The 27725-nt window shown below is 38.4% G+C and overlaps 1 protein-coding gene across 2 annotated transcripts in view; it reads right to left on the bottom strand.

The window, feature by feature from the left end:
- The window catches only part of SGTB (small glutamine rich tetratricopeptide repeat co-chaperone beta), a 48311-nt gene that overhangs the window by 2665 nt on the left and 17921 nt on the right, over positions 1-27725 (bottom strand). The window contains exons 6-9 of one of the 2 annotated variants that reach the window (XM_088827730.1): positions 6899-7003; positions 1735-1861; positions 1565-1627; positions 847-884 (exon numbers count right to left, since the gene is read on the bottom strand). In XM_088827730.1, the coding sequence (XP_088683856.1) occupies positions 847-884; positions 1565-1627; positions 1735-1861; positions 6899-7003 (333 nt within the window). Of the gene's footprint in view, positions 1-846; positions 885-1564; positions 1628-1722; positions 1862-6898; positions 7004-27725 lie in introns of both variants that reach the window. The other variant, XM_055421984.2, reaches the window with a different exon arrangement.

The raw sequence follows: 27725 nt of genomic DNA on the forward strand, positions 1-27725 counted from the left end.
AGTAGGCAAGAGATAAATTGGCATATATTCTTTTTTTTAAATATCTATAATTGGAGGATAGTTGCTTTACAATGTTGTGTTGGTCTCTGCCATACATTAACATGTATTAGCCACAGGTATACGTATGTCCCCTCCCTCTTGAACCTCCCTCCATCTCCTACCCCATCCCATCTCCAGGTTGTCACAGAGCACCCGAGTTTGAGCTCCTTGCGTCATACAGCAAATTTCCACTGGCTATCTATTTTACATATGGTGACGTTTATGTTTCCATGCTGTTCCCTCTATTCGTCCCACCGTCTCCTTCTTCCACTGTGTCCACAAGTCTATTCTCTATGTCTGCCTCTATTGCTACCCTGCAAACAGGTTCATCAGTACCATTTTTCTAGATTCCATATATATGTGTTAATACCCAACATTTGTTTTTTTTCTCTTTCTAACTTCACTCTGCATAACATGCTCCAAGTACATCCACAACATTAGAAATGACTCAAATGCATTCCTTTTTATGCCTGACTAATATTCCATTGTATATGTGTACCACAACTTCTTCATCCATTCATATGTCGATGGACGTCTAGGTTGCTTCCATGTCCTAGCTATTGTAAATAGTGCTGCAACAGACATTGGGGTACATGTGTCTTTTTCAATGAATTGGCATATATTTTTAACAGGCAGAATACCAGCCAAGGAAAGCAGGTAGATATACCCACATTGGGTAGGCCAAATGAGTGTGACTTTAAGTTCCAATTGACTGACATTTAGGTATCATTTTGGAGCTAATGTGCTCAAATTAGGAGCCTGACAAGTGCAAGGGAGAAATGTAATATACTCTTTCTGTATACTTACAGCTGTTGAACTTGAGGATTCTGCATTAAACTTGCTGCCTGGAATTGAAAAATAGTATCTCTCATCAAAGACATTTAGTATTTAGGGATCTTTAAAAAAGTTTTTTTTTTCCAAGCAGAGAGAAGCTAGATCATGTATATACTAACATTTTACGGAGTTTTGGTGTACTATACAAAGTGAGTGGGAATGTAAAACAGAGGAGGTACTAGGAAAAATGGTATTAACAATACATTGCACAATAAAGAGATTACAAACACTATAAACTAAGGATACTGGCAGCAGTTTACTTCCTCCTACTGATCAGACAAATAAAGCCAAAAGAGCTTAGGAAACCACAATAGCCAAAATCCTCATACTTCAAATACTAGATACCTTCCTAGGGTTACTTTCACCTAAGAAGATAATTTTTAGCCTTCTGTAGATTTGCAGATCCCTTTGCCAATCTCATGAAAAATATGATTCCCTAGAAAAATCCACATATCCATATGTATTCAAAGTTTCATCTACAGTTCCAAGGAATTCATGGACTTCCTGAAATTCACCCATGGCTTTTTTGCAAAATAGTACATGAGTAGGTTAAAAACCTCAGCGATAACATCATACCACCACTGCTACCACTGCCATCGCAAAAGCTCTCTTACTTGTTTCTAAACACTTTGGAACTATATAGTTCTAATGGGAAATAGAGCCAGCAAAGCAGAAAAGGAAATATACTCACCATACTAATGAAGGCTGGATTATTTATTAAGCTAGCCATGTCAAAGCTCAGTCCAGTTCCTGTCTGTAAAACAATTACATCTGAGAATTACTCTAAACACTACAATTTGATAATTGTGAATGATAAAATATTTCTCTTATTTGGCATTAGTAACTTACAGGACTAGATACCTCTCTTAACTTCTGTTCTGCTATTTTCAGATTTGATTTATAGGAATCATTTTCAGGGTCAAGATCTAATGCCTTCTGATAACTTGTAACTGCTTCTTGAAATTTATTCATGGCAGTGAGGGCCAGCCTGAAAAGAATGCATTTTGAGAGTATAAGCTGTATGACTGAAGAACATTAGGACACCACAAATGTCATCAAAAGTCTATCTTGGTATTATTCAGTTTGAATCCATATTACACTTTATTTATTCATTGTACAGTTGACCCCTGAACAGCATGGATTTGAATAGCAAAAATCCACTTATATGTGAATTTTTTCCAACAGTAAATACTACAGTACTATACAATCTGAGGTTGGTTAAATCTACAGACACAGAGGAACCACAGATACGGAGGAACTGTGGATACAACAGTTGACTGTAGTTACACGCACATTCTTGAATGCAGAGGGTCAGTACTCCTGACACCCATATTGTTTAAGAACCAACTATAGTATGGTTCACAGGACTATCACCTCCTTTTAACTCCAAGATTCTGTAAGTATGGATTCTCTCCATTCTGCTTGGTGCCAACCTCGGTTGTCCTACATCAATCAAGAACTTAATGATTAGAAAGGGAAAACAAATTGAAAAAAGAAAGTAGATAAATATGAGGAATTTCCTAGTGGTCCAGTGGTTTCACTGCTGAGGGCCTGGGTTCAATCCCTGGTCAGGGAACTAAGATCCTGCAAGCTGTGTGGCATGGCCAAAACAAAAAACCAAGATACAGCAACAACAAAAATTAAATATTTATGTACATATAACTGAATCACTTTGCTGTACACCTGAAACTAACACAACGTTGTAAATCAACTATTGTTGTTAGTTGCTCAGTCGTGTCCGACTCAACTATACTTCAATAAAAATAATTATTTTTTTAAAAAGAACTTATTATACAGAGTGATGGAAGTCAGAAAGAGAAAAGCAAATATCATATTCACACATATATAAGGAATCTACAAAGATGGTACTTATGAACCTATCTGCAGAGGAGCAGTGGAGATGCAGACATAGAGAACAGACTGGGGAACATGGCAGGGGTTGGGGCGGGCAGAGTGGGACGGATGGAGAGAGCAGCGTGGAAGCGCATACACTACCATACGAGCAACAGATGCCAGTGGGGATTTGCCGTATGACTCAGGGAACTCAAACCAGGGCTCTGTGACAGTTCAGAGGGCTGGATGGGGTGGGAGACGGAGGGCGTTCAAGAAGGAGGGGACACATGTATACCTACGGCACAGCACTGTAAAGCAATCATCCTTCAATTAAAAATAAACGTTTTAAAAACTTAATGATTAGAAATGAATCTTACATACCCTCCCATTTTTAAGCTTACTATGTGAACTAATTTGCTTTATGAATGATTAAGCTCCATAAAAATGTGAGCTGACTAACAGTTCTGTGGTCATGTAACTCCATGAAGTTAAAACTGCTTTAAGAACCATAAACTAAATTTGTCCTTCACTACGGCCCACTTTCTTCCTTCTTAACAGAGACACTGAACCACAGTAAATATCACTTTACCATAAAAAGTAAAAAAAGTAAGCTGTGAGGTGTCAGCTAATACTCTTGAATAAGACATGTTAGTTTTTAAATAGATAAAACTGGCAATCTTTATGCCTCAAATAACACATATTATCCCAGGCACAGATCAAAGAGTTACTTACTAAATTTAATGTTTTCCTCTACCTAGTTAGGATTTATTTACTGGAAAATTATTTCAGAACTAAAAACTAATGGTGTATATGGAGAGAGCATTGAGGGTTTTATTTTTTCTAAGTTTATTTTTTAACAAATTAACTCCAATTCTTTCTTGACTCACTTACCTCATAGACTTCTGATCTAGATAAAATATAATGCCTAATCATAGAGAAAAATCTCAGAACCTAATTAGTTTTCTCCCAATCATGAAAGATATTTTATCACAGTCCTCAATTAAGTCAATACATGTTAATTGGGATCATACTATATGTACCAGGCACTATTTTAGATTCCTCAGTGAAAAAGGTAAAGTTCTTGGGTTTGAGAAAATTTTATTCTATCAGGGGAGGACAAGCATTAAACATGCAAATAAAAAAACATAATATTGAGAGAATGAATAGGGGCACTAAACAATGAGAAGAAAAGCAGTCATAAGCAAATTAGAAGAGAAATATTTTAAACAGAAGCAGCAATGAACAGCAAGGCCCTGAGAATGATGCAAGTTTAGTATGCTTAAGGAAAAGGACAAAGGCTGAGGTGGGAGCACAGAAAACAAAGTGTGGGAAGAGATGATGTCAGGGAGTATTATGGGACCCCGGTTTGGAGTCTGGATTTTATCCTGGTCGCAACAGAATGACATAATTTGATTTATGCTTTAAAAAGCTCACTCTGGCTTCTCTGCAGAGGATCAACATGGGTGGAGAGAATAGAGTGAAGGCAGGGAAATGAGTTAGGAGGCTACTGCAGTAGCCTAGATAAGAGATGGTAATTTGGACTAGAGTTGTAAACAAGAAAGCAATCAATGCTTGAATTAAAAAAATATGTGGAAACTAGAATTGGTAGGACGTCCTGATAGGTTAGATGTGTCAGGTATAATAGGAATGAAGGATGATTCCTAAGCTTTTGAACGAAGCTCAGGGTAGGTAGCAGAGAAGGCAATGGCAAGCCACTACAGTAGTACTCTTGCCTAGAAAATCCCATGGGGAGGAGCCTGGTAAGCTGCAGTCCATGGGGTCACTAAGGGTCGGACATGACTGAGCGACTTCACTTTCACTTTTCACTTTCACGCATTGGAGAAGGAAATGGCAGCCCACTCCAGTGTTCTTGCCTGGAGAATCCCAGGGACGGGGAAGCCTGGTGGGCTGCTGTCTGTGGGGTCACACAGAGTCGGACACGACTGAAGTGACTTAGCAGCAGCAGCAGCAGGGTAGGTAGAATAACAGTATATTTACTGAGAGGAGAAGGATTTAAGGGAACAGGAGTTCTGTTTGGGACATATTAAGTTTAAATGCTTATTAAAAACCTAAGTGGAGATGAAAAAGAGCTGATTATATGAGTATGGAGTTTAGACAAATAACTTAAGAGATCCATAAACATATACAGTTGATTTTCATTATCTATAGTAATTAACGCTCTACAAGGACACCACAAACACTAAATCAGCAAACACTGAACAACTGCTCCTAGGGGAAATATAATGTTATGTTTCTGAGAGCCTCTGGTCACAACATTTTCATCGACCAATCAATACACAACTTGTTTTTACATGTGTTTCTGTTTAAAGAAATCTTATCTAATTGATTCACAGTCAATTGTACTAACTCATGCCTGAACAAAGCTTATCTAACTCAGGTATTTTCTTGGTGAGGCACATTACAGCCTCCTTGCACACAAAAACACTAGACAACACTTCAGCCTATGTTTGGGAAGCCACTGTAAATAAAAACACAAAAATGCAAAAAATATAGCACTACATACACTGTGAAAAGGACACTCACTTTACAGCATGAGAGCTGAAACAAAAAAGATTGAGCACCGCCTTATCTGGCCTCAACTGAGATCTTGTACATCATGTGACTGAAGATTTTCGCCATTCTGAAGATGCCCACAAAGCATACTGAGTACAGATCTGGATCCACTAGTACAGAGTACTGACAATAGACGAAATTTAAAAACATGGGACAGGATGAAATCAGAGAGAAAATACAGACAGAGAGCAGCAGCAGAGGAAAGAGCCGTGTAACATATCATTATTTAGAGGTAACAGAGGAGGAAGAACCAGTATTAGAGACTGAAAAAGAACACCCAGTGAAGTAGAAGGAAAACCAGGGAGCATGGTGTCCCAGAGGCCTAGAGAATGAAGTATTTCAAAAAGAAGTTAATCCTGGAAATTCCATGGTTAACCAGAGGTTAGGGCTAAACATTTTCACTGCCTTGGCTTGGGTTCAATCCCTGGTGGGGGAACTAAGATCCCACAAGCTGTGCAGTGCAGCAAAACAATAAAAAAAAAGAAGTTAATCATGCCACATACTAAAAGATGGGGTAGGATGAGACTACAGAAATAAACTGACCTTGAAAAAATATGGACAACTGGTGACCTTGAATAGAGTTCTCCACAGAGTGATACAGATAAATGTCCTACTGGAGTGAGCTAAAAGAATATGAGATGATAAAGACCTGACAGCAAGTACAGACAACTATGAGGGGCTCTGCAGAGAAAGAGGAACAGAGGAATGATGTAGCTGGGTAAAAGGAGGGTTCTAACAGGTGATTTTTTTATGATCTTTTCGTATGTAGTCATTATCACTGTTAGAGATGAGAAAACTGGTATTCTAGAAGATACAGGAGATGATTACAAGTGTAAAGTCCTTGGTACAAAGGCATGAGATCTAAAGCATGAGTGATGCTAAGACTAATTCCATTCCATTCCATCGCTCAGTCGTGTCCGACTCTTTGCGACCCCGTGGACTGTAGCCTACCAGGCTTCTCCATCCATGGGATTCTCCAGGCAAGAATACCGGAGTGGGTTACCGTTTCCTTCTCCAGGGGAGCTTCCCGATCCAGGGATCGAACCCGGGTCTCCCGCATTGGAGGCAGACGCTTTAACCTCTAAGCCACCAGGGAAGCCCTCAGTCTTAGATAAGACCCCTTCCATTTGAATAGGGAAAAAAGGCTATCTGTGCAAATACACATGTGGGTAAATTGGTAGATTTGCAAGTAAGAAGATGAATTTTTTTTAAATGCAGCTATTTTATCAGTTTAGTAAAAGGTTGAGAGGACCATGGAAAATGCAGTGGAAACTTGAAAAGAGTATGTATGAAACAATCAACTCAGAGAGGGGTAAGGTGAATTTAGAAGTGTAGTAGGATTAGCTGTCAAAATACTGTGTGCTTGAGATTTGTAGCCTTGAATATGAAGTAGGTCTACTCAGTACGGTTGTTATGATTTTCTCCAACAACCACCCATTCATCATACACTAATCATGTCCCTTCCAAGACAGAATTGCAATCATTTCCTCCCTCAGTGTTATATTTATCTTATTAGTCCAGAGGGTGCAATATGAAGCAGGAAATTCAAAACCAAGCCATTAAGAACAGCATATCTGATACTACTTGGTAGTATTTTGAACATTCTCCCAAAACTTACCCCATTCTCCCATAGGCCTTGCTGTACTTTGAATCAATCGCTATTGCTTTTTCACAATCCTTTATTGCATCTGTGTAGTGACCTAATTTACTCTGAGCAGCAGCCCTAAGAGAAAGAGAAGAGATTTTTATTATAAGACGCATTCAAGGCACTAATTTAGATTTCCAGGCACTAATAAAACTATATTTTCCTTGTCCCAATTTGCGTATCACTCCCAGTAAATATCTAAATCAAACTAAGATAATTCTATAATCAAGTGAAAATTCAGAAACAAAATTCAGAGAAAATATGTATTTTGCTTCCCCCAGTTTGCTTTGCTATAGAAAAGATAAAATATGAGAACCCTACAACTGGTTTACCTGCCTTCTAATTTGCCCAAACAGAAAACTGAAAACACCAGGACGTTTGGGATTACTTGGGAGGCATACAGAGTGATGGCTGTGAATGGCCACTCAGAGTGTTGTGCTGTTAAATGATCACATAGGTTAAGATCATCTACAAGTCAAAGATGAAAAATGAAACTTAACCTATGTGCCTAAATATGACTGTAAATTGAGTATGGCAATGTATGTATTCAATCTACTTAGCATAGACTCTCAGAGTGATTAAGGACTGTAAGTCCTTCAGACTGAATGATTCCATAATGTCTCCTGCCCTCCATCCCAACCATTACCCCATACCTTCTCCTCCAGACTAAGTATTTCTACTTTATTCACTCAACTAATCTATCTGTTAAGGGCAAGCTAATGCATATGTACTTTTCTAGACACAATGGACAGAACAGTAATCATAATTATATTCTGGTGGGGAAGGGAGGCTGAGGGCTAGCGGACTATAAAAGAAAGGCTGTAGTGACTTCAGATTTCCATCAACTTTTGTTTACACTGCATGAATGAGACTACTTCTCAAACTAAGATTATAAAATTTGAAAAAATAAACATAGTCTTCTTTGCTTGAGTTAAAAAATATAAATATGATAGTAGACAATTCAACAAACCTGTTTGGGCGGTTCAGGTAAAAAATCGGCATGGGTTCATTTGACTGAATACTCACTACAGAACTAACAGGATGACAAGAATGTCCATTAAAAATGACCATTAAGGGCTTCCCTAATGGCTCAGTGGTACAGAATCTGCCTGCCAATGCTGGAGATGCAAGTTCGATCCCTGATCCAGGAAGATCCCACATGCCATGGGAAACTAAACCCGTGCACAACTTCTGAGCCTGAGCTCTGGAACCCCAGAGCCACAATCACTGAAGCCTGCGTGAGAAGCTCCGGCACCACAACTGAAGATTAGCCCCTGCTCTCCCCAAGTAGAGAAAAGCCCTCGCAGTAATGAAGACCCAGCACAGCCAAAAATAAATAAATAAAATTTGGAAAAAAAAAAAAAAAACCTGCCACTGTTTAAAAAAAAAAATTAAAAGAAAAGATATAGAATACTATCACTTCCAAATAATTAGAAAAAATCAAGTAAAAATAACAATCAATATAATAGAAAGCAAAAGAGAAAACAGCGAAGGAGAGGGAGAACAAACCAAAATATAAGCTAGCAGAAAAAATTCAAATATATAAGTAACAACAAAATTGCCTAGGTAAACATCAATTTCTCAAACTGTATACATATCACTTACAAAATAAGCACACACAAGTTGAAGTTAAAGGGACTGAAAAGACAATGAGGTAAACTAAAAACCAAGCAAAAGAAAGCTGTTATAGAAACATTAATAATAGACATAATGCAAAGGACATTATTAAGGCTACAAAGTCATCATTTTTTAACATTCTTTTTTAGTTCAATTTTACGAAAAATGTTTAGATGACTCAGAAGTCAGACATATATTAAAAGCCTCATGCTCATCTTCTAGAGGATGGTTGGCAATGGGGTAGATGGGAGAGAAGCGAGAATGACACTTTAAAAAGGATGAAAAAGTAAACCTTCAAACAGAATAAAACAGAAGCAAATAACCCTAATTATATATCAAAAGCAAGAATTCAAGTAACTCAAACACAGTATCCTGCATATACAGCCTTAGTAAGATGCATTCTAAGAACAAAAAGTAAATTGCAAAGAAATTCTGAAGTTTCCTTAGGTAAACCTGTTAGAGCATGTAGACAGCATGTGTGTGCGCTCAGTCATGTTCAACTCTTTGCAACCCACGGACTGTAGCCCGCCGGGCTCCTCTGCCCATGGGATTTTCTAGGCAAGAATACTAGAACCGAGTAGGTTGCCATTTCCTCCTCCAGGGGACCTTCCTGACCCAGGGATGGAACCTACGTCTCCTGCCTCTCCTGCATTGGCAGGCAGATTCTTTACCAATGAACCATCTGGGAAAGCCAATACCAGTTGAAGAATAGAGCTTATCAGTAAGTACACTGTTGCTGTTGGAAAGCAGAGCTCTCCTCTGGAGAGAGACACAAACACAAAATGAGGGAAAATAAGGAAAATCTCTGTGACGCTAGATGTGAACTGAGAACATCTGGATAAAATGATGTCTCTTTTCAAAAATAATTATGTTCTAGCTCTGTCCTTTGGAAGGACCAGAAGCACTAACGTTTCAGTAGAAGCCATCATGCCTGGCAACCAGATCTTGGTTTCTAAATACAATTCTCCACTAAAAGGAGTTCCTTGCAGAAATAAGCTGAGCCAGGTGTAAGGGCAGAGAAAGTACAAGGCATATCTGGAATACTTTGTTCTCCCAGAAAGCAAGAAAGTGTTCAAAAACAAATGAAGGTATATAAAAGGACAACCAGTTTAAAGGGCTCCCACTAGACAAATACAGGATAATTTAAGGGTCAAAATGATAAGTAGGTAATTTATTAGAACACACTCATTAGTGGATTTTTTAAAATTCATGAGTCCATATGATACTTTGGGAAGACAAAGGAAGAGAGAAGCTGAGAAAGGTGAAAAGGAAAGAAAACTCTTTATAGAAATACGGGAGGAATTATATGTAAAGGAAAAGACAAAATTAGAAAATCACTATTTTGTAACCATTTATGTAATAATGATTCAGGGACACTTCATGAATGGATGACAAAACACTTAGTAAAAGATTGTTGGTGGACAGGATATTAACATGATTTGACCATATAATTTTTTCCTTTTTTTAACTGAAATACAGTTGATGTACAATTTTATGTTTCAGCTGAACTACATAGTGATTTCAACATTTATATTTGTTATGAAATGATCACAATAATTCTAGTATACAACCATCCCTGTACAAAGTTATGACAAAATTATATACCATATTCTTTAGGCTGTATATTATATCCTCTGGCTTATTTACTTTATAATTAGAAGTTTGCACCTCTTAATTCCCTTCATCTATTTCACCCAACCCATCATTCCACTCCCCTCTGGCAAACACCCATTTGTTCTCTGTATCTATGTATTCTTATATTGTTTGCTTATTTGATTTTTATATTCCACATATAAGTGAGATCATACTATGTTTGTCTCTGTCTGACTTATTTCACTTATTTGATACCCTCTCAGTTCAGTCGCTCAGTCGTGTCCGACTCTTTGCGATCCCATGAATCACAGCACGCCAGGCCTCCCTGTCCATCATCAACTCCCAGAGTTCACTCAAACTCATGTCCATCGAGTCGGTGATGCCATCCAGCCATCTCATTCTCTGTAGTCCCCTTCTCCTCCCGCCCCCAACCTTTCCCAGCATCAGAGTCTTTTCCAGTGAGTCAACTCGTCGCATGAGGTGGCCAAAGTATTGCAGTTTCAGCTTTAGCATCAGTCCTTCCAATGAACACCCAGGATTGATCTCCTTTAGAATGGACTGGTTGGATCTCCTTGCAGTACAAGGGACTCTCAAGAGTCTTCTCCAGCACCACAGTTCAAAAGCATCAATTCTTCGGCGATCAGCTTTCTTCACAGTCCAACTCTCACATCCATACATGACCATTGGAAAAACCATAGCCTTGACTAGACGGACCTTTGTTGGCAAAGTAATGTCTCTGCTCTTCAATATACTATCTAGGTTGGTCATAACTTTCCTTCCAAGGAGTAAGCGTCTTTTAATTTCATGGCTGCAATCAGCATCCGCAGTGATTTTGGAGCCCAAAAAATAAAGTCTGACATTGTTTCCACTGTTTCCCCATCTATTTCCCATGAAGTGATGGTACCTGATGCCACCCTCTAGATCTAGCCAAATTGTTGCAAATGGCAAGATTTAGGAGTATTTATGGCTGAATAATATTCCAATGTATATATATAAAACCATATCTTCTTTGTCCATTCATCTATCAATGGATACTTAGGTTACTTCAATATCTTGGGGACTGTATATAATGCTAGTAATATAATGAATACTGGGCTTCATCTCCGCAAATTACTGTTTTTCTTCGGATAAACACCTAGAACTGAAATTGGTGGACTGTATAGTAGTTCTGTTTTTATTTTTTTGAGAAACTTCCATACTGTTTTACAGAGTGGCTATACCAAATTACACACCCATAAACAGTGCATGAGAATTCCCCCTTGTATACTCCCTCACCAACACTTGTTATATGCTGTCCTTTTGCTGATAGCCATTCAAAACCATTGTGGTTTTGATTTGCATTTACATAATGATTAGCGATGTTGAGTAACTTTTCATGTGTTTCTTGGCCAACTGTGTCTTCTTCAGAAAAATATTTATTCAGGTCCTCTGTCCACTTGGTTGGTTGCTTTCATGATGTTGTATTGTATGAGTTTCTTGTATACAGTAAGCAATTATCTGATAAACCAAGAGTTTGCATGTCTCTTCTTCCATTCAGCAGGCTGCCTCTTCATTTTGCAGTTAGAATTATTCCTAAGTATTTTACTCTTTTTTGCATGCTAAGTCACTTCCATCATATCCTCTGGTCTGTAACAAATGTTTAGTTTAATACAGCCCCATTTGTTTATTTTGCTTTTATTTCCCTAGCATGAGGAGATAGATGCCAAAAAATATTGCTAAGACTGATATCAAACAGTGTACTACCCATGTTTTCTTTGAGGATTTTCACGATTTCAAGTCTTACATTTAAGTCTTGGATTCATTTTGAGTTTATTTTTGCATGTAGTGTGAAAATTGCTATTTCTTCTTGAGTCAGATTTCGTAAGCAACAACTTTTAGGAAACTGCCCATTTTGTCCAAGGTTCATAATACTTATATTCACTTAAGGTTTTTAAAAAATTCTGACTGTATCTGTAGTTCTCTGTTTTACTCCTGATTGCTTTCTCCCCCACCTTTAATCTCACAAAAATTTTTTTCTTGCCAATCTTCCTCTGGTATTCATACACTGAAAGAACCAACTCTGGTATTTTTTGCAGATTGTCTCTGTTTTTAAATTTTTCTTCCATTACCTTTTGTTTGGGCTTCCCTGGTGTCTCAGATGGTAAAGAATCTGCCTACAGTGCAAGAGACCCGGGTTCGATTCCCGTATTGGGAAGATCCCCTGGAGAAGGGAATGGCAACCCACTCCAGTATTCTTGCCTGGAGAATTCCACGGACACAGGAACCTAGTGGGCTACAGTCTGTGGGGTCACAAAAGTCAGACACGACTGAGTGACTAAACACACACATAATGTGAGAAACTGGTTCAGTTTCATGCTTTTGCATGTTGGTATCCAGTTTTCCCAATACAATTTATTAAAGAGTCTGTCTTTTCTCCATTGTGTATTCTTACTTTCTCTGTTGTAGATTAACTGACCATGTAAGTGTGGGCTTACTTCTGGGCTCTTTTCTGTTTCATTGATTTGCGTCTGGTTTTGTGCCAGCACCATACTGTTTTAATTACTTTCACTTTGTAGAATAGTTTGAAAACAGGCAGCATGATGCCTCCAGATTTGTTCTTTTTCTCTCAAGAATGATTTGGCTATTTGGGGTCTTTTGTGTTTCCATACAAATTTTAGAATTATTTGTTCTAGTTCTGTAGAAATTGTCACTGTTATTTTAATAGGGATTGTACTGAATCTGTAGATTGCCTTGAGTAGAATGATCATTTTCAGTTCAGTTCAGTTCAGTCACTCAGTCGTGTCCGACTCTTTGCGACCCCATGAATCACAGCACGCCAGGCCTCCCTGTCCATCACCAATTCCCGGAGTTCACTCAAACTCATGTCCATCGAGTCGCTGATGCCATCCAGCCATCTCATTCTCTGTCATCCCCTTCTCCTCCCACCCCCAATCCTTCCCAGCATCAGAGTCTTTTCCAGTGAGTCAACTCGTCGCATGAGGTAGCCAAAGTATTGCAGTTTCAGCTTTAGCATCAGTCCTTCCAATGAACACCCAGGATTGATCTCCTTTAGAATGGACTGGTTGGATCTCCTTGCAGTCCAAGGGACTCTCAAGAGTCTTCTCCAGCACCACAGTTCAAAAGCATCAATTCTTCGGCGATCAGCTTTCTTCACAGTCCAACTCTCACATCCATACGTGACCACTGGAAAAACCATAGCCTTGACTAGACGGACCTTTGTTGGCAAAGTAATGTCTCTGCTTTTTAATATACTATCAAGGTTGGTCATAACTTTCCTTCCAAGGAGTAAGCGTCTTTTAATTTCATGGCTGCAATCAGCATCTGCAGTGATTTTGGAGCCCCCCAAAATAAAGTCTGACACTGTTTCCACTGTTTCCCCATCTATTTCCCACGAAGTGATGGGACCAGATGCCATGATCTTTGTTTTCTGAATGTTGAGCTTCAAGCCAACCTTTTCACTCTCCTCTTTCACTTTTATCAAGAGGCTTTTTAGTTCCTCTTCACTTTCTGCCATAACAGTATTAATTCTTCTAATCCATGAGCAGAGTGTATCTTTCCATCTGTTAGTGTCATCTTCAATTTCTTTCACCAGTGTCTTATAGTTTTCTGAGTACAGGTCTTTTATCTCCTTAGTTAGAAATATTCCTAAGTATTTTATTCTTTTTTGCATGCTAAGTCACTTCAGTTGTGTCTGACTCTTTGCGACCCTGTGAACTGTAGCCTATTAGGCTCCTCTGTCCATGGGATTCTCCAGGCAAAAATACTGGAGTGGGTTGCTATTCTTTTCTCCAGGGGATCTTCTTGACCCAGGGATTGAACCTGGGTCTCCTGCATTGCAGGTGGCTTTTTAATTTTTTTTATGCAACTCTAAATTGGATTGTTTTCTTAATTTCTCTTTTTGTTAGTCTGTCTGTAGTGTATAGAAATGCAACCAATTTATATATATTAATTTTGTATTCTGCAACTTTAATGAATTCATTTATTAGTTACAGTAGATTTTAATGGCGTCTTGAGGGTTTTTTATATACAATATCATGTCATCTGTAAACAGTAACAGTGTTACTTGTTATTTTCCAATTCAGATTCCCATTATTTCTTTTTCTTGTCTGATTGCTCTGGCTAGGACCTCCAAAACTATGTTGAATAAAAGTGGTAATATAAACAAGTCCTTGTCTTGTTCCTGATTTTAGAAGAAATGCTTTCAGCTTTTCACCACTGAAGATGATGCTGGCTATGGGTTTGCCACAGATGGCTTTAATTATGTTGAGGTATGTTCTCTCTATACCCACTTTGTTGTAAGCTTTTATCATAAATGGACGTTGAATTTTGTCAAAAGCTCTTTCTGCATCTGTTGAGATGGCCATTTGACTTTTATTCTTCAATTTGCTGAGTTTTATCTTCAGTGGTGTAACACATTGACTGATTTGCAAATATTTAACCATCCTTGCTGCATTGGGATAAATCCCACTTGATTGTGACGTATGATTCTTTTAATGTATTGCTGAATTCAAATAGCTAATATTTTGCTGAGAATTTTTGCATCTATGTTCATCAGTGGTATGCTGTGCTGTGCTTAACATCATCAATGAGACTGGCCTATAATTTTCTTTTTCTGTAGCGTCTTTGTCTAGTTTTGGTATCAGGGCAATGCTGGTCTCATAAAATAAGTTCAGAAGTATTTCTTCCTCTTCAAATCTTTGACGGTAGGTGTCAACTCTTCTTTAAATATTTTATACAATTCACCTGAAAAGTCACCTTGTCCTGGGCTTTTGTTTGCTGGGAGGTGTTTTGTTGTTGTTGTTTTTAATTGCTGATTCAATTCCATTGATAGTAATTGGTCTGTTCATATTTTCTACTTCTATCTAGTTCAGTCTTTAGAGGCTCTTCAAGATCATTCAAGTGGATCTAACCCAGCTCCCTTCGAACTACTGCCTCTGCACTGGGACTTGGAGACTGTTAGATTTTACTTGCACCCATTAAAAGTAGAGCCTCTCTTTCCTAGAGTGTTCCGGCTCTCCTGAACGCAATCCCTGCTAGTTTTCAAAGCCAGACTTTTCTGGTGACTCACCATGCTTGTCCAGGACCTCTGGGTGAGGAGCCCAAGGTAGGACTTGGACCCCTCACTCCTTGGGGAGGACCTCTGCAATTATAATATCTTTCCTGCTTGTGGGTCATTGACCTAGATTCTGCCTGTATCACATTTCCACCCCTCCTTCTTTGTATCTTTACTTTATATCTTTTCTGCTAATATTCAGGTCATCCTCTTATATATTCGCTCTATTAGTAGTTCTAATTTTCGTATACCACTGGGAGGAGGTGAGTTCAGAGTCTTCGTACTCAGCTATCTTGAGGAAGCACCCCATATTTTTAATTATAAAAGAGTAATAGAGGGACTTCCCTGGTAGTCAAGTGGCTAAGACTTTGCATTTCCAATGCATAGGACCCATGTTCGATCCCTGGTCAAGGAACTAGATCCCACATGCCACAACTAAGACCTGGCACAGTCAAAATTTTAAAAAAAAAAGAGTAATAGAAAGGCATGGTAGTCACCACCTTAAGATATCAAACTCAGAATCACTATCAACAGGACTATTTGAAATTATGGGCCTCCTAATATAATGTAATAAATGGTATACATAATCATTTATGTAGGCTTCTGTCATGAAACATAATCAAAAAAGACAGGGATACTTTCCAGATTAAAAGAGACTGAAGTGACATTAAAAAAAAGCAATGCATGATTCTTGATTGGATTCTGAATCAAAAACATAGCTATAGATGGTATTTGGGGAACAACTGAAGAAATTTCAATATTAATGCTAATTTTCTTACATGTGAATGATAAGACAGTTATACAGAGTATATCTTATTCTTACGAAGTACAACTGAAGAAGTTAGGATCAGCAAGAAATTTCTGTGTGTACATACACCTATAGAGAAAAAAAGACAAAGAGAGACAGAGGAAGCAAACATGGCAAAACACTAGCTACTGTTATCTCTAGGGTAAACATATATAGATGTTCATTAACTAGAAGTAAGCTTAAATTGGTTTAAATTCATTTACCTAAATTAATAAACATAAATAAAAATACTATATATAATAAATATTCTTTACGAATATATATATGCAATATGCTGCCACGTGGCTCTCTCACTGTTAGAAGTCTTCAACTAGAGGCAGTTCTGCCTTCTAAAATTCACTGAATCAATTCAACTCAAAATTTCGTTGAATACCTACAATATGTTAACACAGCTCAAAATCAAATATACAGAAATGGAGAGGATATATCTTTGCCCTCTAAACATTCACTCTCTAATAGGGAAATAGATATGTAAATAAATAAACAATATGGTAAATGCAACAATGGAAATATTAAAGGAAGAGGTAACATAGAGTAAGGTATGGTTAACCCTATGCAGAGCTGTCTAACAGAACTTTCTGTAATAGACAAGTTCTTTCTGTCTAATAGAACTTTCTGTAATAGACAAGTGCTGCCCAATACAGAAGTCCCTAGCCACGTATGACTAAAGAACATTTGAACATGTTAGTGCAATTAAGGAACTGTATATTTTATTTTACTAATTGTAATTAATTTATATTTGAATAACCAACTGTGGCTAGGAGCTACCATATTGGATAGCACCACTCCATAGGCCACGGCAGAGAAGGGGAGGTTGAGGAGAGAAGAAATTAAGAAAAGTCTTCCCAAAATATGCAACATCTAACTGGGTCTTGAAGGATGACTAGCATTTGACCAATTAGATAAGGCAGGAAATATTCTATGCAGAGGAAGTAGCACATAAAAGCATGAAGAGATATCCTAACATGGCATTTTTAGGAAGTCAGTAAATTTCACATTACATGTACACAGAGAATAAAGAAAAAGGATGGGGTAAGAAAAGTGAGGATAATAAAGTTAAAAGAAAAGAGACAGCCTATACTATAAAAGATCTGAAGAGTCATTCAGAGAAGCTCAATTTTGATCATGTTGGTAATTTGGAACTAGTGAACACAAAGCAAGAGTTGGATGATTAATTTCATATTTTAAAACAATCCTTTTGGCAGAAGACTGGAGTAGAGAATGGAAATGGGAAGCCAACTGCAGTTACTAGTGTACTAGTTTGGCAAAAGTTAAGAATCTGAATGCAAATGAAGGAAGGAGCAAATGAGCTACTTGGGAGGTGTATGATGAAAGAAAACAAAGAGGAAGATTCCCTGATACTTACCTTCAGATACTGGTAACAGGGAATAAAGCACAGAGAATCAGAAAGAAAGAATGGGCAGAAAGAAAGAGTGTGACTGTATTTCAATCCTGATAGCTTGAGTTTTAGATCACAAACTGCAAGCTGAGATGAAAGATCTGTGCACTTCACAAAAGAAAGAGGAGCGGCGTCTGAATCTCCAACTAGGAAAGGACAGAAGTCAGGCTATATCTGAATCTTCTGTGAGATGCAGCCAAACACATCAGTGTCTGAACTGAATAACAATGTGGTCTGCTCTCTCTGGACCTGCTGTCTGATTATCAGGGCATAACTAAAGAAACTCCAGCAGAACAAAGCAGCTGGCGTCATCATGTTTTCAGACACCCTCACTTTCATTATCTTGTCAGAGCAAGAGCATGAATATAACTTGTGCTCTTTTATAGGAAAAAATAGGCAGAAAAAAATTTACAGGTATTTAAACATTTCACATACTGTATATTATATATATATATATATATAACAGCAGAAACCTATTCTTACAGCTAGGAATTATACTGGTTTTGAAAGAAACAAATATTGAAAGCCTATAACTATATATATGTATGTGTGTGTATATATTTCCTCCTTACAACTACTCTATGAAATGGTTAGTATTACCTCTATTTTACAAGTGAGGATATTGAGGCTCAAGAAGGTTTAGTAAGGCTACCCAAGGTCACACAGCTAGTTAGTGGCTTAACCGAGATTCAACTCCAAGTTCAACAAACCATCAAATCCACCTTCAACTCAAATTCCCATCAAGTGAGAGGCCTTCCAGATAAATTTTCTCCATCATGCTCCTTCTCTTTCCTGATATTTTTAATTCCAAGTCCCAGGGAACCTAATGACTACATGCTGCTTATGGAGGTGGAAGAAAAAAAAATGTATAACAATGTGGTCTCCATTTCCATCTTTCTGGGAGCTCATGCTGTCTCTAAGCATTCTTTGGTACAACAACCTGATACTTTTTAATTTTCCTGTTAAACTATGCTCTCCAGCATAAAATACATTCCCCTCTCCTCTGTTTACCCTTGTTCTACCTGTCCATCAAATCCACCTTCAACTCAAATTCCCATCACGTGAGAGGCCTTCCCGATAATTTTTTTTCATCATGCTCCTTCTCTTTTTCAATTATGTATTGCTTCAGGCATTCAACCATGTATCTATCCCAAAAACATGACACGACTCTGGGTAAGGTAATGTACTTATCCATGAGGTTGTAGAAACAAAACCCTTTAAGAATACAGATGGCCCCTGATTTACGATGGTTTAACTTACAATTTTTGACTTTACAATGAGGCAAAAGCAATACCCATACAGTAGAAACTATACTTCAAATTTTTAATTTTGATCCTTTCCTGGGCTAGTGATATGTGATATGAAACTCCCTCGTGACCCTGGGCAGTGACAGCGAGCTTCAGCTCCCAGTCAACCCTGTGATCATGAGGGTAAGCAGCTGATAAACTTACAACCATTCTGTACCCATGCAACCATTCTGCTTTTCACTTTCAGTACAGTATTCAAAAAATTACACAAGACATTCAACACTTTTACTATAAAATAGGCTTTGTGTTAGATGATTCTACCCAACTGTGAGACTGATATAAGCGTTCTGAGCATGTTTAAAGTAGGACAGGCTAAAATGGTCAGTAAATTAGGTGCATTAAATGCATCTTCGACTTATGACATGTCCAAGTTTACTGGGATGTAACATCACAAGTTGAGAAAGATCTATACTCTTCAGGGATGGAAAACAGAAAACTAGCCAGTTTCATGTGAAATACCATTTCATATTATAAAGTACTTGGAAATGTTTTAGACCTGTAAATCATTTGCTGTTTTATGTATACAAGTGTTAATCTAAGTGTCTGGTCACTTTAACATCACTGGAAATTCTTTATATTTCTTCTACAGTCTTCCATGCATCCGACAAAAACTGGCTAAACTCTGGTAAGGTACAGTGCTGAGTACTATAGGGAATACGAATAGATACAAGATACAATATCTGCCCCTCAGCTGAAGTAAACAAGCATGCATTTAATTGGGGCTTCCCTGGTGGCTCAGTGGTAAAGAATCCGCCTGCAATGCAGGAGACAGAGGAGATGCTAGTTCGATCCCTGGGTTGGGAAAATCCCCTGGAGGAGGGTATGGCAACCCATGCCAGTATTCTTGCCTGGAGAATCCCATGGACAGAGGGGCCTTGTGGGCTATAGTCCATAGGATGGCAAAAAGTCATACACAACTGAAGCGACTGAACATGCATCAGTTCAGTTCAGTTCAGTTCAGTCACTCAGTCGTGTCCGACTCTTAGCGACCCCATGAACCACAGCACGCCAGGCCTCCCTGTCCATCACCAACTCCCGGAGTTCACTCAAACTCATGTCCATCGAGTCAGTGATGCCATCCAGCCACCTCACTCTCTGTTGTCCCCTTCTCCTCCTACCCCCAATCGCTCCCAGCATCAGAGTCTTTTCCAGTGAGTCAACTCGTCGCATGAGGTGGCCAAAGTATTGCAGTTTCAGCTTTAGCGTCAGTCCTTCCAATGAACACCCAGGATTGATCTCCTTTAGAATGGACTGGTTGGATCTCCTTGCAGTCCAAGGGACTCTCAAGAGTCTTCTCCAACACCACAGTTCAAAAGCATCAATTCTTCGGCGATCAGCTTTCTTCACAGCATGCATGCATATAATTACAAGGCAGAACATATATGATAAACTTATGTAAGTTTTACATCATGGTAAGTGCTAGGAACATAGACAAAAAAGTAAAACTAAATCATAAGTTTTCAAGAAAGGATTCATGTTTTCCTGGTATCTGAGCTGAGCCTTAAGCATCATTAGAATCCTGCTGCTGCTACGTCACTTCAGTCGTGTCCGACTCTGTGCGACCCCAGAGACGGCAGCCCACCAGGCTCCCGCGTCCCTGGGATTCTCCAGGCAAGAACACTGGAGTGGGTTGCCATTTCCTTCTCCCATGCATGAAAGTGAAAGTGAAGTCGCTCAGTCGTGTCCGACTCCTAGCGATCCCATGGACTGCAGCCTACCAGGCTCCTCCGTCCATGGGATTTTCCAGGCAAGAGTACTGGAGTGGGTTGCCATTTCCTTCTCCAATTAGAATCCTAAAAGGCCCCAAATAGACAATTAAGTCTAGAAAACAAAGACATGCTTAAGAAATATACCAAATGATTGTTTTCCAACATATAAAAAAATCACCTTTATTAAAAAGTAAACTTTGGTTCATTCTAGCAAGTTTAACATGTAAACAATATTTATTTTGATTAATAATAAACTGTGAAAATGAATATCAAAAGAAAGATTTAGATCTGCTATTCTAAGCTTCCAACTTTTGGCAGTCAGCTGGCTGAGAAAAATGGCAAGGAGTAGTTGGCAAGACTACAGGCTACTGAGATATTTATAGCCACCAGAGTCTAAAAAAATCTTAAAGCTTTCATATTTGTAATAAAAATACAAATAAAGTTTTCTAATTATTTAATACTAAATTTCATATGCTATTACTGAACTTCTCAAGGAAGAAGATATTACTCAAATGCAAAAAAGGAACATAATTATTCATTTCAATTTAACAATAATTAAATGAAATGCAAGATGGGAATTGTCGAGAATTTCTCCTATTACAGAACTAGTGAACATACGACTATTAACAAATGGTAATCTCATTAGAAATAAATGATTCATTTTGCCTCCAATTCATCATATTTATGGTTAAGAGTATATGCCTTACTGAGCTCTATAAATAATCTACTATTTTCCATTAACATTTATATATGGTCATAACCTTCTGTGACAGTATTAAATGTATTTATTTGAAGATTTCATATGCTAAATGAAAACTTGTCCAGTCATCTGATTACAAACAATAAAATTCAAATAAAAGCAGAGTTTGGGGAATTAATTCTCCACAAATTATTTGGATTTTCTATTTTTCTGACCTGAATTATTATAACAGGTCAGTAAAACAATTCTTTGTGGAGAGAGAAAATGTAGGCTTTCAGTATGGCCAGATGAAATTCCTTATGGATCCAACTCTCCCAAAGGTAACAACTATAAGTGCTGGATAATACAAAAACAACAACAACAATTAAAGGCGGCCCGGGTGCCTATGAATAGGAAAATGCCTAGACAATCTGTGATGCATTCAAAGAACCAATACTCCGTAGTTAAAAAAAAAAGAACCACACAACAATGGGACTGAATGCCAAAACCATTATGTTGATCAAGAAAGGTCTCATACACAAGGGTATGTATGGTATGATTCCTTTTTTATGAGATTCTAACAGAGACAAATATTGTCTATGGAAAAACAACAGTCTTCTCTAGTGAGTGTTTTAGGCACCCGACTCCGAAGGGCAGGTGGAACCTCCCGGGCTGATGGTAATTTTTCACTATCATGACAGGGGTGTTGAGTAATATAGGTGTATGCACTTGTCAATACTCAGTGAACATATAGTTAAGATTTGTGCTTTTTATTGCATGTAAATTTTACCTCAAAAGAAAAGAATGTAAAATACTGAACTCTAGTTAATGATATGCATACTAAAATATTTAAGGGGAAAGTATACCAGTAGCTGCAGTTTACCTTGAAATGCATCAAAAATAAGAGAGGCACAAATAGATGAATAAATGGGATACAGCAAGTAAACTAAAATATTAGTGGCAAAGTCTTGGTGTGAACATATGCATATTCACTGTAAACTTTCAATTTCATAAAGTTTCACTAAAAATGTTTGCGATCCCCAAAAATGGGAAAAAAAAAACCCACTAGATTAATTTAGAATAAGTCCTATAAGACTAACATCATTTCTTTTCTATTTTAACAGGATTACTACCAGACTGGTAACTCAGAGAAAAATAACTGGTAACTCAGATATTTGGATCCCAAAAAATTTGGATCTCTCTTCATATTCTAATTAAAGCAAACCCCGAGATTACATAAACAATATTGATAATAGCTATTGCTGTGTACAACACTTTACTAGACACTATTCTAGCACTTCATATGTACTATTTAATCTCTATAACAATGTGATACGATAAATACTATTATCCAAAATTTTACCAATGGGGAAACTAAGATGTTAGGGTAATTTGCTCAAGGTCACATACATGTAAGTGGAAGAGCCAGAAAGTAGAATTCGAAGATTGTGGGTTAGAACCCCTGTTCTTAACTACTTCCCCATGACTGCTCCCCTAGCTGGCTCCATAACTCATACAATCTGATACATGGTGCTCTTCTCAAGTTTGTGGGTGACATGAAGCTAGGACCAAAAGCAAATACATTACAAATTATCCCAAACGATTAAGGAACATATAAATAGAAGACTGAAATGACATAAAATTCTATAAGGATAAAATATAAGATCCTGTATTTGAGTCCAAACAACCAACTTTACCTCCTGAGACAACACTGGTGCACAGCAGGTGTTGGACAAGAACCTGTCAAATGAATATACAACTGAGTGGCAGGATAGAGTGTGTGAAAACGGAAGATAGGATTCAATAAGTCAAAAGCAAAATATAAATTTAATAAAGAATGCTACAAAACACTAATACATAACTCTTATCTGGAAGTAGATTAAATGAGAACCCTAGAGGACTGTTTTACTCAAGCCAGTGCCAGATATGTTAACTTCTGGGAAGTACACAGTAACAGATACAGGTAAACCGGAAAAGTTTAGAGCAAAAGTGCAAGGTTTAAAGCTGAACTATGTGAGGAAAAACTGAAGAAGCTGTGAACATTTGATGTGGAGAAAAGAACTCAAATGAGCATAGTAACAAAGTTCAAAAATGTAAGGGTACTGTCATGAAAAAGAAGAATCACAGTTATTCTGTAACTGCCATTAGAATAAAAATAAAGTCAACTGAGAGAAGCTACAGAAACTAGAGGAAAACAAAATCAGCATCAACAAGGAAGAATTTCCTAACAGAAATAACCACAGAAGAAAAGGTGGGGGAGAACAGACATCTCAGAAGAGTATGAATACCCTAAGGACGATTAAAAAAAAACCTCAATGAAAGATTGGACCAAATTAACATAAAGATTGCTTTCAAGTCCAAGTACTTAAATAATAAAAGTTAATTTTTATAAATCTCAGTCACGAAAAGCTTCAAACTGATTCAAATGGTTATACCAGTGACCAAAATAGACTTGGCATGATAAAATTTAAATGTAAAGGAAAAATAAGAAACTAGAAGTTATCTGCCAAGTCTGTAAACAGAGCTGTCAGCCTAAAAACACTGTAATAAAATTCAAAAGAAAAGAAAAACAAATGTTTCCAGTGTTCATATATGGATGTGAGAGTTGGACTATAAAGAAAGCTGATCACCGAAGAATTGATGCTTTTGAACTGTGGTGCTGGAGAAGACTCTTGAGAGTCCCTTGGACTGCAAGGAGGTCCAACCAGTCCATCCGAAAGGAGATCAGTCCTGGGTGTTCATTGGAAGGACTGATGCTGAAGCTGAAACTCCAATACTTTGGCCACCTGATGCGAAGAGCTGACTCACTGGAAAGGACCCTGATGCTGGGAAAGATTGAGGGCAGGAGGAGAAGGGGATGACAGAGGATGAGATGGTTGGATGGCATCACTGACTCAAAAGACGTGGGTTTGGGTGGACTCCGGGAGTTGGTGATGGACGGGGAGGCCTGGTGTGCTGCGGTTCATGGGGTTCCAAAGAGTCGGATATGACTAAGAGACTGAAATATATAAATATTTAAAACTTTTACATGTGAAAAACATTAAAAGGCAAACAATAACCTGTGCAATTAGGATAAAGAGGTCTTAGCCTTAATACACAGCTATAATGTCCAATATGGCAGCCAGAAGTCACAATGTTGTTGTTGCTATTGTTCAGTCACTAGGCCGTGTCTGACTCTGCAATCCCATGGACTATGGAATGTCAGGCTTCCCTGACTTTCACTATTTTCCAGAGTTTGCTCAAATTCATGGCCATTGTTGATGCTATCTAACAATCTGCTGCCTATTTCTCCTTTTGCCTCCATCCCTTCCCTGCATCAAGGTCTTGTCCAATGAGTTGGCTCTTCACATCAGGTGGCCAAAGTACTGGAGCTTCAGCTTCAGCATCAGTTGTTCCAATGAATATTCAGGGTTGATTTCCTTTAGGATTGAATGGTTTGAACTTGTTGCTGTCCAAGGGACTCCCAAGAGTCTTCTCCAGCACCACAATTGGAAAACATCAATTCTTTGGCGTTAGCCTTCTTTATACTCCAATTCTCACATCTGTACACGACTACTGGAAAAATCAGTAGTTGCTCTGATTATCAGACCTTGTCGGCAAAGTGATGTCTCTTCTTTTTAATAGACTAGGTTTGTCATAGCTTTTCTTCCAAGGAGCAAGTGTCCTTTAATTTCATGGCTGCAGTCACTGTCTGCAGTAATTTTGGAGCCCAAGAAAATAAAATTTCCCACTGTTTTCACTTTTTCCCCATCTACTTGCCATGAAGTGATGGGAACGGATGCCATGATCTTAATTTTTTGAATGTTGAGTTTTAAGTCAGCTTTTTCACACTCTTTTACCCTCATCAAGAGACTTTAGTTTCTCTCTGCTTTCTGCTATTAGAGTGGTGTCATCTGCATATCTGAGGTTATTGATACTTCTCCCAGCAATCTTGATCCCAGCCTGTAATTCATCCAGTCTGGCTTTTCACATGATGTACTCTGCGTATAAGTTAAATAAGCAGGGTGACAATATACAGCCTTGACGAACTCATTTCTTAGTTTTGAACCAGCCTGTTGTTTCATGTCTGGTTCTAACTGCTGCTTCTTGACCTGCACACAGGTTTCTCAGGAGACAAGTAAGGTGGTCTGGTATTCCCACCCCTTGAAGAATTTTCCACAGTTTGTTGTGATTCACGCAAAAGCTTTAGCTATGAATGAAGCAGATGTTTTTCTGGAATTCCCTTGCTTTTTCTATGTTCCAAGTGATGTTGGCAATTTGATCTCTGGTTCCTCTGCCCTTTAAATCTAGCTTGTATATCTGGAAGCTCTTGGTTCACATATTGCTGAAGACTAGCTTATAGGATTTTGAGCATAACCTTGCTAGCATGTGAAATAAGTGCAACTGTACAGTAGTTTGAACATTCTTTGGCATTGCTCTTCTTTGGGATTGGAATGAAAACTGACCTTTTCCGGTCCTGTAGCCACCGCTGAGTTTTCCATATTTGCTGGTATACTGAGTGCAACTCTTTGACAGCATCATCTTTTAGGATTTGAAATAGCTCAACTGGAATCCCAACACCTCTACTAGCTTTGTTCATAGTAATGCTTGACTTCATATTTCAAGATGTCTGGCTCTAGGTGAGTGACCACACCATCGTGGTTATCTGGGTCATTAAGAACTTTTTAGTATAGTTCTTCTGTGTATTCTTGCCACCTCTTCTTAACATCTTTGCTTCTGTTAGGTCCTTGCCATTTCTGTCCTTTATTGAGCCCATCTTTGCATGAAATGTTCCCTTGATATCTCCAATTTTCTTGAATAGATCTCTAGTCCTTCTCATTCTATTGCTTTCCTCTATTTCTTTGCATTGTTAACTTAAGAAGGCTTTCTTATCTCTCCTTGCTATTCTCTGGAACTCTGCTTTCAGTTGGGTATATCTTTCCCTTTCTCCTTTGCCTTTTACTTCTTTTTTCAGCTATTTGTAAGGCCTCCTCAGACAGCCACTTTGCTTTCTTGCATTTCTTCTTCTTATGGATGGTTTTGGTCACCCCCTCCTGTACGATGTTATGAACCTCCATTCATAGTTCTTTAGGCACTCTGTCTATCAGATATAATCCCTTGAATCTATTTGTCACCTCCACTGTATAATCATAAGGGATTTGATTTAGGTCATACCTGAAAGGTCGAGTGGTTTTCCCTACTATCTTCAATTTAAGTCTGAATTTCACAACAAGGAGTTCATGAACTGAGCCACAGCCAGCTCCAGGTCTTGTTTTGGCTGACTGCATAGAGCTTCTCCGGAGAAGGCAATGGCATCCCACCCAAGTCCTCTTGCCTAGAAAATCCCATGGATGGAGGCGCCTGGTAGGCTGCGGCCCATGGGGTCGTGAAGAGTTGGACACGACTGAGTGACTTCACTTTCACGCTTTGGAGAAGGAAATGGCAACCCACTCCAGTGTTCTTGCCTGGAGAATCCCAGGGGCGGGGGAGCCTGGTGGGCTGCCGTCTATGGGGTTGCACAGAGTTGGACATGACTGAAGCGACTTAGCAGCAGCAGCAGCAGCATAGAGCTTCTCCACATTCAGCTACAAATATAATCAATCTGGTTTTGGCATTGACCATTTGGTATTGACCATGTGTAGAGTTGTCTCTTGTGTTTTTGGAAGAGGGTGTTTGCCATGACCAGTGTGTTCTCTTGGCAAAATTCTGTTAGTCTTTGACCTGCTTCATTTTGGACTCCAAGGCCAAAGTTGCCTATTATTCTAGGTATCTCTTGACTTCTTACTTTTGTACCCCAGCCCCCTATGATGAAAGGACATCTTTTTTTTTTTTTTTTGGTGTTACTTCTAGAAGGTCTTGTCAGTCTTCGCAGAACTGTTCAACTTCAGCTTCTTCAGCATTAGTGGTTGGGTCATAGACTTGGATTACTTTGATGTTGAATGGTTTGCCTTGGAAATGAACCATGATCATTCTGTTGTTTTTGAGATTGCACCCAAGTACTGCATTTCGGACTCTTTTGTTGACTGTGAGGGCTACTCCATTTCTTCTAAAGGATTCTTGCCCACAGTAGTAGATATAATGGTCATCTGAATTAAATTCAGGGTTCGAACCTGGTTCTCCTGCATTGCAGGCATATTCTTTTACCATCTCAGCCACCAGGGAAGCCCAGACAACATAACGCAAACTACCAGTCACATATGCTTATTTAAATTTAAATTAATTTAAACTCATCTTAAATTAATTAACCATTAAAATTTTAGTTTCTCCATTGCACTAGCCACATTCCCAGTGCTCAACAGCTACTGTAATTAGTGGCTACTCTACTGGACAATGCAGATACAGAACATTCCCATCACTGCAGAATGTTCTATTAGAATTTTAATACCTAAAACAGAATAATTTAGTGCAGGGAATTCATTACATAGCTAATAGAAGAGCTGATATACCTAACAGGGTGTTGCACAGGAATCCAGAGATTAGCAACAGCAGGAAGCCACTACCATCCCTAAGACAGAACAGAGTACACAGCCCAAAACCCAATGTCACCTGGCACAAGCTGGGACCGTAGCAGATATCTTAGGTGGGAGCAGGAGACAAGGAAGAGAAGCAGCCTCTGCTGGGTGAATACCCTGATGGAAAAGAGGGGATTTCTTTTT

This window comes from Moschus berezovskii, chromosome 18 (genome assembly GCF_049115385.1).
Source record: "Moschus berezovskii isolate FMDL1 chromosome 18, NW_MosBer_1.0, whole genome shotgun sequence".
Taxonomy (NCBI): domain Eukaryota; kingdom Metazoa; phylum Chordata; class Mammalia; order Artiodactyla; family Moschidae; genus Moschus; species Moschus berezovskii.